Source organism: Triticum urartu, unplaced genomic scaffold, assembly GCF_003073215.2.
Source record: "Triticum urartu cultivar G1812 unplaced genomic scaffold, Tu2.1 TuUngrouped_contig_4149, whole genome shotgun sequence".
NCBI classification, from domain to species: domain Eukaryota; kingdom Viridiplantae; phylum Streptophyta; class Magnoliopsida; order Poales; family Poaceae; genus Triticum; species Triticum urartu.
Genome location: NW_024114714.1, coordinates 33,981 through 45,459, shown reverse-complemented (window position 1 = coordinate 45,459; position 11,479 = coordinate 33,981). Strand labels below are relative to the sequence as shown.

The 11,479-nt window shown below is 45.9% G+C and overlaps 1 protein-coding gene across 3 annotated transcripts; it reads left to right on the top strand.

Annotated features, from left to right (window-relative positions):
• The first annotated feature begins 1,912 nt into the window (after positions 1 to 1,912).
• LOC125527507 (disease resistance protein RGA5-like) lies at positions 1,913 to 10,967 on the top strand. 3 transcript variants are annotated; one of them, XM_048692020.1, is made up of 5 exons: positions 1,913 to 2,337; positions 2,776 to 3,692; positions 3,868 to 5,497; positions 10,240 to 10,593; positions 10,715 to 10,967. In XM_048692020.1, the coding sequence occupies exons 2-5, from the start codon at positions 2,827 to 2,829 to the stop codon at positions 10,808 to 10,810; spliced, it is 2,946 nt and encodes a 981-aa protein (XP_048547977.1). In that variant the 5' UTR covers positions 1,913 to 2,337; positions 2,776 to 2,826; the 3' UTR covers positions 10,811 to 10,967. The 3 variants fall into 3 exon arrangements, with proteins under 3 accessions (XP_048547977.1, XP_048547975.1, XP_048547976.1); XM_048692018.1 differs by having other exon boundaries at positions 1,914 to 2,337; positions 2,726 to 3,692; XM_048692019.1 differs by having other exon boundaries at positions 1,914 to 2,337; positions 2,720 to 3,692.
• Positions 10,968 to 11,479: the final 512 nt, after the last annotated feature.

Here is an 11,479-nt window from a genome sequence, read left to right as displayed (position 1 = left end):
TTGTTCTAAATGTTGTAGGTATATTGTGCAAGCACGCTCATAAGGTTTTCACATGCTGCAATATCATCATCCTGCCAAGTCAGTACATATCGAACAGATGGACGAAGTATGCAAAACAAGAATTTTTTACATCAAAACTGAATTGCAATGATAGCTTAGAATCCATGTTTGCACATACTTCTCGAAAGATGATTTCACTTGCATTGAAGTTCAAAACATCAAAGGAGGTTCTTACACATCTCAACAATGGTATTGATAAGTTGGCTTTGGAAGCACTAGAATTACTTAGCAATTTAAACTTGGGTGAAGATGAGGACTCTGAAAGTTCCTCCGAAATGACTGGATAAGTTGCAAAAACAACGGTGCCATTTAGGGCTCCTGAACGAATAAAAGGTTCAAAGCAAAAAAGATCAAAAGATGTTCTAGAGGGAGCAAAGAAAGGCAAAAAAAGGGTACCCTTTGCTTGTTCTGTGTGAATAAGTAGCAATGTTTCATTTCTATTTCTTATATCTACATACAATTTGCAGGAAAAGATACAAACTATCCAGTAAAGGAGTCCATGTTTGTTCCGTCCGCAGCTGGCCCTTCAGAATATGATTTTGGTGGTACTATAAATCCATCAATATCCATGGCATTTGGAGAGTATCCATTATTTTTAGGTCCACCTATCCAAGGAGAATTCACAAGACTATTAGTTGAAGCTCATGGAGATGGCACAACGCTGCCGGCCGCTCGTCAACTGGATTTCAACGATGGTGCTAGTACATCAAGGTTTCAGCCGTGACGAGCCCGATCGTGCGTCGATGCATAATGTCCTGTTGGTTTCTCAATGCTAGTTAGCCGGGCATGTCAGCTATATGGTTTATGTATTTGGTTGAGCATAAAACTGGAGCTATCCTTTTATTTTGCTGCTGTGTGTGTGTCACCGGACAATGCTGAACATCTGTTATCAGACATATATTCTGTTAAACTGAAGCTATCATTTTCTTCTACTGCTATGTGCTAGTGTTTCACCTGAAGCTATCATTTTCTTCTGCTGCTGTGTGTGTATTTCACCTGGCAAATGGTGCTATTTACTTGCTACAATATAAAACTGAAGCTATCATTTTCCTCTGTAGCAAATCATGAATGTTTGTTCATGCCAAACAGTTGACACTGTATCAGATTACCAGGGCAAATGCAAATGCATCTGTACATTTATCCAAGAGTTGACAGCAGAATATGGAAACGTCACACCACACTTATGCCAAGAGTGGACACCAATATATACATTGCAGATCTTGTTTACATCATATGCCACATCTTGTATGGGAATAAAATTCAGAAGAAAAATAAACAGGCGCAACCTTTATTCATATTTTACAGCTCAGATCACACACAAAAAAAAATCTACATGAACTTGTTCTGCATAGTACGTCGATCGCGCCGCGAGGGTGGCTGAGGAGAACGGCGGCAAGCAGCTTCTACGGTGCCGCGGCCTGGGTCGCCAACGAATGCGGGAATGGAGTATGCCGAGCGTCAAGGAGCACACCGACGGCGATCACCGGCGGCAGGAGCTTTTTTTGTCCTGAGCATCGATCACCGGCGGCGATGTGTTGAGCAGCCGGAGCAGAGCACACCGGCGGTAGGAGTGGGGGCGTGGGAGAGGTTGGGTGGTCTCCAGTTTAGATAAGGTGATGCTGCATGCTTTGAGATTTGTACTGCCAGATGTCAAGTGCTTGGGGTGGTCTCATGTGTGCGTGCGTACGACCCGGTCGTACTGCCAGATATCAAGAAGACGTGTAGTCTCCGGGTAATTAAATACAAGGAGGGCTATAAAATTCCTCTTACATCACCTCCCCAGCTGCCCATGTGTCAACATTGCTGCTCGTCGTGTGCATGCAACGCAATGAAGTAGAGTGCACATGTGACCCTGACTGCTCCGACCGAGGAGAACAGTGTTCCTTGGTCCCTCACTCCACTCCACCGCGCAAAGCTCTATCTATCTTTATGGATGGATAGATACGTACACGGAATCTTTCTTTCCATCATTGCTGCGAGACTAATCAGAAAAAGAAAGGAAAGGGTCGCTCTCAACAGTCTCTCCACCATTTCATGTCGGCCAAACTAGATTCTCATGAGAGCGCCCGCCTCACTCGCTAGCTGCTTCACTCTCCACCCCCTACCCTCCGCGCGAGATCCAGCGTCCGCCTCCTTCTCCGTCGAGGTCTCCGCCGGCGGCCGGTCAGCGCCCCTCCTCTGGCTCGATACGACGGCGATATGAGCGGTCGGTTCTCAAGTCCAAGTTAAGAGTGCCCTCCTCCAGATCTGCTGCTGTAGTATGTACTAAGTAGATAGGTAATCGCCTTCTTCTTCTTTTTCCCCTTGAGCAAATTTTCCTCCCGATCTGCTGCTGCTCTTTAAGCAATCCTGTTTAGGATGCTGTTAAGTTCCATCATGCTACACAGGATTGATTACTCATGTTACGCAAAGCAACATGTCTCATTGCTTTCGTACGATTCATTTGTTGTCAGCCCTCAAAAAAAATGCAGATTTGCTGTATATCTGCCCTGTAACTAATTAAGACCGGGCTGCAGGTTTTTCCAAAAATTTCACCATAGGTTCACTCTCCCTTTTGTTTGGTCCCGAGGACGTTTAATATATTTGTCCTGGATTTCTAACAAAAGTTTTGGCTTATTAGCCATCATCCTGATTCCTGACTAAATTTATTTTTTGAAAGGACCAGACTAATTTATTATGCTGCCACTCTTTGGGTTGCTCTACTTCACCAAGTAGATCACCAACGCCAACTTCCACAAACAAGAGAGATAACGTGTGCGACCAAGCATGGCCGCCGTCGTGACGGGAGCGATGGGCACCCTCCTGCCCAAGCTCGCCAACCTGATCACCAAGGAGTACAACCTTCACAAGGGTGTCAAAGGCGAGATCATGTTCCTCAAAGCTGAGATGGAGCATATGGAGGCGGCTCTGGTTGAGATCTCTGAGGCGCCAATTGACCAGCCGCCTGACAAGCAGATCAAGCTTTGGGCCAAGGATGTGAGGGACCTATCATACGACCTCGAAGATAACATTGACAAGTTCATGGTGCACATCGAAACCCATGGACAGCCAGAGAAGTCGCACAGCTTCAGGGGTTTCATTGATAAGTGCCTCAGCCTGCTGACCAAGGGCAAGATTCGGCACAAGGTCGGCATCGATATCGAAGACATCAAGAGACACATCAAGGAGATCAGTGAGCGGCGTAAAAGGTACCAGATTGACGGTAAGGCTCCTGCCAAGCCACCTGGTCCAACTGTTGACACCCTTCGCCTGTCAACCTTGTATAAAAAGGCGACGGAGCTCGTCGGCATTGACGAGAAGAGCCTTGAGGTAGTCGAGATGTTGACAGAGGGAGACGAGGTTTCGAAGAAACAGCTCAAGGTGGTCTCTATTGTTGGATTTGGTGGATTAGGCAAGACAACCCTTGCCAATGCAGTGTATAAGAAGATGAAAGGGCAAGTCGATATTAAAACACAAAAACCGCAATTTGATTGTGCGGCTTTTATTTCAGTGTCTCTTAATCCTAACATGAAGCGGATTTTCAAGAGCTTGCTCCATCAACTTGACAAGCACACGTACCAGAACATTAATGAGGCATCGTGGGGTGAAGAACAGCTCATCAATGAGATAAGAACATTCCTTGAAATCAAGAGGTATGCATGTGAATATGTGTTCCTCAATGTTTCATACATGCGCGCCACAAGCAGAACTCTGCGGTTTTATATTTGCTTTGTCATTTAAGTTAAACTTTATTACATAGCTCAGTTCTGCTCAATGCATGAGAACTTAAATAGCCTTATAATATATGTGTTCTGTTATTAATTGAAGGTACTTGATTGTTATTGACGACATATGGGATAAATCTGTCTGGGAAAATATCAAGTATGTGTTGATTGCGAATGAGCATGCAAGTAGAGTAATCACAACAACTCGGGTTCTTGATGTTGCCCAGCAAGCTGGGGGTGTTTATCGGCTAAAACCTATTTCTGTTGCTGACTCAAGAAAGTTGTTCTACCAAAGAATATATGAGACCGAGAACAAATCACCACCTAATCATTTGGTTGAAGTATCTGAGAAAATTTTAGATAGATGTGGTGGAGTGCCGTTAGCTATCATTACCATTGGTAGCTTGCTATCCAGTAAAAAGGGAAGAGCACATACACATGAGTATTGGTCCAAGGTGTACAAATCTATCAGTTCGGGGCTAGACAATAGTCATGATGATGTGAAGAACATGAGAAGGATATTATCTGTTAGTTACTCTGACCTACCTCCATACCTAAAGACTTGTTTACTGCATCTTAGTTTGTATCCAGGAGATTATGAGATCGAAAGTGAGCAATTGATATGGAAATGGGTGGGTGAAGGCTTTATGAAAATAGAACAGGGGAGGTGCTTATATGAAGTAGGAGAGCATTACTTGGACGAGCTCATTAATAAAAGCTTGGTCCAACCTGTAGAATTTGACAATGCAAAAAAAGTGCGGTCTTGTCGCATACATGATATGGTGCGTGACCTCATCACTTCCTTATCAAATGAGGAGAATTTTATAACAACAGTAGGTTGTCAGCATCCAAAATATCTACCAAGTAAGATACGCCGACTTTCAGTGCAGTCCAGAAAGGGCGAAGTTTCTAATCAGCTGGCAACCATGAACTTGTCCCCTGTGAGGACACTTACGGTGTCTAGTCGAGCTTTCAGTTTATTGCCAACACTTACTTGTTTACCAGTCCTACGCGTATTAGATTTAACTGGTTGTGAGCAAGTGGATAATAATTATTGGAAGGATATTTGTAATTTGTTTCACCTGAGATATTTGAGTTTAAAGAGCACTTCCGTCACTAAGATCCCGAAAAAGATTGGAAATCTACAGTTTCTGCAAGTGTTGGACATAAGTTCCACTGAAATAGCAGAGTTTCCGCCAACCTTTATACAACTAACACAATTGTTGTTAGTACACTTGCTTAATAGCATTGGTTGTGCAATGCCAAGGTTGTTGTGTTCCATGTGCTCCCTGTTGTCCCTAAGTATCACAGTGAAAACACTGGGAGAGGAGGACCTTCAAGTCCTTGGGAGCATACCCTCTCTTATTGAACTGCACATACAAATGAAGAAACCTACACAAGCCAGAGACAGACGGTTGGTTGTTGGCAGTAATTACCCATTTCTATGTCTCACGAGGTTCAGTCTCACGTGTGACACCATGGAATTGAGGTTTTCCCAAGGAGCCATGAAAAGTCTCCATACCTTGAGATTAGATTTTAATAATGTGCTGGGCACATTGCTTCAGTTTGGTGATTTTGTATTTGGTTTAGAGAACCTCTCTTCCCTTGAGCATATCCATGTTAAATTCATCAAAGGCAAGAAACAGGCAATGCAAAATGTGAGAAATGCTGTTGGGCAAGAGGTCTCCATGAATCAAAACAAGCCCAAACTGTGTTTCCCAGCAACAATTGAGGTAACTACACTAACTCAGATTTTCAAGCAACATGTATATATTTCCTTGCTTTGTGTATGTGTTGTACCTTACATAAAATTAGTGGAAGTACTTGTTTGATTATCTTCTCTTTAACCTTATATGATTTGATCTTATTACGTCACTCATCTATGCATTTCAGATGTTATTCATCAAATGATTTTTTATATGCTTATATTTTACGTTTACTTATTGAGTTTACCCATATTCACAAGGATGCAAAGGCCGGAGGTTTCAACCTCCATTAAAAAAACTAATTATGGAGTTGCTTTACATTGTGTTTGTTTATCAAAATGCATTGAATTTGTATTTCTCGTCTATGATCCATTTTAAACTACAATAACGATCTGTATTGGGATCAAACTGTTTGCACCATAGATGGTGGACTTGCCAAACCATATTGCAACGTGCTTCCTAATAAGTGAATATGGGTTAAATATTTACCTCTTAGTGGGTCAGGCGCTACCAATTTGATCGAAGCAAGTAAACAGCGAAATAATTCATAACTGTATCAAACACTGATATATACTCCCTCCGTACCATAATATAAGACATTTTTCAACACTAGTGTAGTGTCATGGGGAGTAGCATATACTTGTATGCTGCATATGGGGAGTAGCATATACTTGTATGCTGCATATGGGGAGTAGCATAAACCGAAACACTGATATAGGCCCTGTTCGGTAGTCATCCACTCCCAGAATCTGCGGAGCGGCCAATCTGCAACTCTGCGAATTTGTACTGGAGCTCCGCCAACTCCCGGAGCGGAGTTGTGGAGCGGAGCATTACCGAACAGCCCCATATACTCCCTCGTCCCTCCATACCATAATATAAGACATTTCGCGTGTTTTTTTAAATATTTGGGATATAAGGTTCGCAAGGTATAATAGACAAGAATAACCTTCTTTCACTTCTCGCGAGACCCATGGAAAAGGGCCCCCTCGTCGCTCTCCCTGAGCGACTCGGGCGGCGACCCCCACCACCCCCGCCATCGGGTGGTCGTTGTGGAGTTGGTGATGCTAGTTGTTCACGGTTTTGTGTAGCAAGCTTTGTCGGGCTTTGTGGACAGCGGTGTCTGTGGGCGTTGCGCTCCACCTTGGAGGCGTCTCTGTTTAGCTCTTCTCCCCACCTCACACTCAATACCCCGAGGAAAATCTCTAATCCAATTTCACCGGCCAGTTCGGCCTATGGCGGCATCTTGCACATCATTTTTCTTCTTGGAGGTATCGCCATGGAGTTTGGTCTGCATCGTGCGGCTCTTCCTTCTGGTTTCCTCGCAAGCCCAAGGCTCGGCACTGACCTTATGTGTTCGTGCTGGCTTAGGCATCAACCTATAGAAAGTCTTGGGGAGGCTACCGCTGCGCATCGCCCTTTGACCTAGTGGTGGCACACTGTTGTCGTGGGGTCTCGGGCTCTCGGCTATGCTCCGCCTTTCGGTTTTCGCGGATAGTACACCTGTGTTGTCGCACGGTCTCGGCTATTCGATGCCTTCCGGCCGTGCCGGTGATGATTACTGGCTAGTGCTTGATCCCATCGATTCCTCCGTCCTGGTGGTTCTTGCTCTCGGTGTTCGCCAGGTTCTCATGTTGCTCCTCATTTAGCTTGGTCTTGAGGCTTTGGTGCCGGCTTCCAGGGTTTCGGATCGCCCCCCTTCTCGTTTTCATGTTCCTCGTGGCTTGCTACTTGTTTTTTTTTTGTATCTGGTTTTCTTTTGAAGTTCGGCAACCTTTATTAAACCAAAATCATGTCTGTTACAATAGAAGGAATAAGAAAATCAGGAGGTTTCTCACACCACAACTCAGTATGTTTCCTTCGGCAACTGACTTGGGCTAACGCATGCACCGCGACATTGCTCTCCCTTGCACAATGTGAAATTGTTGCCCTGGCGAAAGAAGTCATCGTCTGTCGACAATCATCAGTGATAACTGCACCCGAAGCTTGGTACTCTGAAGGCTGAAGTATATCATTAACAATCTCTATAGAATCATATTCCAGCATCAGCGAGAATATTCAAATATCTTCAGCAAGCCGCAACCCTTCCATCAGAGCTTTCACTTCCATAGATGGAGCATCAATAGCAGGGCCCCCTGTGGCCCCATCACCTGATCCACAAGAAAACTGCCATCGACATTTAATTTTACCACCCCTGCTGCGGCCGTACCCACCTACTCTGTCTATTCGGTTTTTTGATTTTCAGAGCAAGAGAGTAAGCCAGAATGCCTTTTATACTCAGCGACATTCTCTCAGGCGAACCTACAGTTTCAGCATGTGACTTCTTGCATCGGTCCCACCATAGGTACCACCGAGCCACCATCACTGTTTCAATTGCATTCGCAATTGGAAGTTGCCGACCCCCTGGCATCTCTGCACACGGCAGCTCCTCAAGAATAGCTGAACCCGCCCGCTCATCCAACAACGGGTCAATGTATTCTTGTAAACCCAATGCATCCCACACCTCCTTCGCTCTGTCGCATGTGAACGACATATGGCGTAAGACCGTAAGTCCTCTGGATCCTTACCACAAACCGGACATATGAGAGGAGTCTTCGCCTGTTAGCTAGAACACAAAGGCAAGGCATAAATCCATGCAATGCCCTCCAAGTGAATATGTGAACTCTTGGAGGCACCATCTCCCCCATAAAGACTTCCATACTAGATTCTGATCAAGTCTTCCCACACCTTCATTAATATGTGCCCTCGCTGTGTACTCCGACCGCCATACTTCTCGATATGCTGAGTTGACCATAAAGCAACCGTTCTTTGTAAAAGACCAAGCAATGAAATCTGGCAGCCCGTGAGACGGCAATGGGATGCGCAAAATTCTTGCAGCGTCAACAGGCCAAAAATTATCAGAAATCACTTGCTCGTCCCACCCTCCAGAAAGTGGATGGATTAAGTCCTGTATGTTTGAGCCTTCGCCCGTGTAATCTCTGCGCCTCGTGTGCACTGTATGCTTCCGCTATCCTTTACCGTGCGACCCACGGTTTAATGAATTGTTCCGGTGGGCTATTTTTTTAGCCCCCCTTTCCCCCCCCCCCCCCCCCCCCCCCAAATCCTTCTCTCTTTAACCTTGCACAATTTGGTACGTCACTTATTTATGCATTTCATATACTAGTCTTTCTCGAGAAAGTATGCTTATGTTCAATTCACAAAAAAACACAAAGATCTAAGGAGCTCTATGTCATCATCCCTAAATCTTGTGAGAAGACCCCTACAACACAAGCATCTGCGTATAATCGCCACCATGCTGCTCGCCCTTTTCTTCATCCCCACGCCGAAAACACAAGGACACGCATATGAATCCAACGTGCCTGCACCAGCCTTGGTCATTTGTGGCTTTGAGTAGAGATGTATGTGCCCCTTCCAACTGGAAGAGAACTAGGATCCGGTTCGAGCGACACGGTCGAGCCAACTGCCGGGGCAAAGCAGGATATCCCTTCAGCAGCAGCACAAAGAAGGAGGAAGAAACGCAGGTGGAAATCATACCAATGATGAGGAAGAAGAAAACTCTGTCTCCACACAACCGACACCCATCCGAGGACCAACCAAGCCAGTGCCGGTGGACCTCCAGACACAATTGCCCGCGACCTCGGCGAGGTCCGGGGTACCCTGACCCTGCTGGCTCCTAGACGAAGGCAAGGACCCCGTCTAACCGCGAACAGAGCCCAAGGAAACTTTTTCAGACGCGACGCCGCTGCAACGGCCTCGGCAGCGACTCCCTCAACCCTAACCCTACTGAGAACTCCTCCAACGCACAAATCCGAGGTCCCCCCTCCCTCCCACCGACGGAGCGGTCGGCAGAGGGAGAGGGAACCAGCAGCGGCGCCGGCGGCTTGCAAAGGGAACCCGCGGTGCTTTCTTTCCGCGTTGCTACAATCCTGTTTTTCCGGAGGCAGTTCAGCTTCCTAAAACCCATTTCAAATACTAGTCATAACCATGGTTTTGGGTACCGAGCGAAAAATTCGGATACCGGGCGGATACCGAGTTCCTGGTTACCCCATGAGAAATCTATGTACCGAGCAAAAAAATTCGAAGCTTTTTGTAAATTTTGAATTTAAACGTGCAGAGTCTGGTTAAATAAAGCAGGAACTCATCGAAAACGCATGGGCAGCAGTGGTCTACTTGTTTGCGTGTGCTTCCTCGTCGATTAGTGCGGTCGCGGGTTCGAGTCTTGTGTATTCACTTTTTTGCACCCTTTTTCAGTGTAAAAAGGGAGATGAGCAAAAAAATAAGGCCACAACAGGTTTTCATACCTCGATCTCAAGGCAAGATAAGGATTTGTAGGACCTAACCAACGCGCTAGCATGTACTTGCTGACGCAAAGGGGTTCAGAAATAACATAGAGCATGATAGAATTTTTTGAATTTCAATTCACATTTTAAATTCCATACGAAATTTTTCTGATATTTCGCGGTTACGGTGGTAACCGAGAACTCCGCTGCCCCGCGAGAAAAAAAAGTCCACTTGGGATCCAAAACCTTGGTCATAACAGTGTTTTTTCATAAGTCCATGTAGTACTTTGTAATTCTTGTTTGAGATCGATTATAGTAATATAGTACTCTATAAGAATGAACTCTAGGATCATACATTGGCGGATGAAACTCAGACCACCTTTCTTAAACCTGTGTGGTGGGGAGTATGAGTTTCACATAGCCGCCTCTGTCCAAATAGAAACGAGCATCTAGCTAAAGATTTGATCGGTGGCTGTTTGTGTGGTGATGCAGGAGGGCCTGCAACGGTACAGCGCGAGCACCGGCGGGCCCGTCGTTATTGGGTGCATCCCGTATCGGGTATGCAGCAGCGACGGCAAGCTGGAGGTGCTGGTGATCAGCTCACGGAAGGGGCACGGCAAGAAGTTCCCCAAGAGCGATTGGATGCTGGACGAGTCCATGGACGAGGCGGCCCGGCGCAGTGCCCTCTGGGAGGCCGGCCTCCGAGGCCACACGGGACCAGTGCTCGGCAGCTGGCTGTACAAGAGCCGCCACTATGACGACACCTGCGAGGTATACATGTTCCCCTTCCACATCGCCGACGAGCTCGAGTGGTGGCCCGAGATGGCGTCCCGCAAGCGCACCTGGGTTAGCACGTTTTAAATCTCGCTTCTTTAATTCATGTCATTGGTACATCCAATCCAAACGTGTGCCATGGCAAAACTAAATCAAGCCATCTAAACGTGTGTTTTGCAATTGGATTGTACAGGCAACGACCCAGCAAGTGATGGACGGATACCAGCACTTGTGGATGCGGGAGGCGCTCGAGAGGCTCGTCGCCCGGTACGGCAAAAGTTATCTATAGGACAGCGGTAGTTACATTCAGTTGATAGTTTGATACAAGGCATTCGAATCGTGACGTTCCATGGCTTCCTTAGCTCTGAATATACGTACCTCGCATCTGGCTCACCTTTGGAAGCTCACTATTTTCAGTATTTTATACAGTGGCTGTTGGTAAACCACGACGTGGTGTTGTGTCCAGTTCGTACACAAAAGCAACCACCTAATAGTGGTAGGAAATGTTTTAAATATATAGCAAAAATAGCGGCGGGCCTCCAAACCAGCTATAGCGGACTATAGCGGATTATTTGTGCAGACGATCATTTAGCAGCATCCTACTGAAAAGGCTATAGCTGGCTATTTAAAACTATTTTTTTGAGGAATCGGCAGGAGCACTGCCTTTTTTTATAGAAGAGATGGCGAAAGGACGCAATTTACAGAGGGGCGAGCGCTTTTTTTTTCGAAAAGGGGGGCTCCCTGGCCTCTGCATCAGAGTGATGCATACGGCCATCTTATTAACCAAATAATAAAAAGTGCCAACAAGGTTCCAAAGTCTTCAGCTCAAAAAAAGAAAAAGGCAGCTCACACAGAGCCTAAATGGCTAGATACACAAACTAGCCAGGAAAAGACGCCACAACCGGCTAGCTAAAAATAGAGAGGTAAACTAATTGCCTATCCTATTACATGACCGCCA

Excerpts from the sequence above, each read along its gene's own strand:
- LOC125527507 (XM_048692020.1), top strand. The coding sequence starts at position 2,827 with ATGGCCGCCGTCGTGACGGGAGCGATGGGCACCCTCCTGCCCAAGCTC. Across the intron at positions 3,693-3,867 it reads ACATTCCTTGAAATCAAGAG|GTACTTGATTGTTATTGACG; the intron begins GTATGCATGTGA and ends TATTAATTGAAG. Across the intron at positions 10,594-10,714 it reads CGTCCCGCAAGCGCACCTGG|GCAACGACCCAGCAAGTGAT; the intron begins GTTAGCACGTTT and ends TGGATTGTACAG.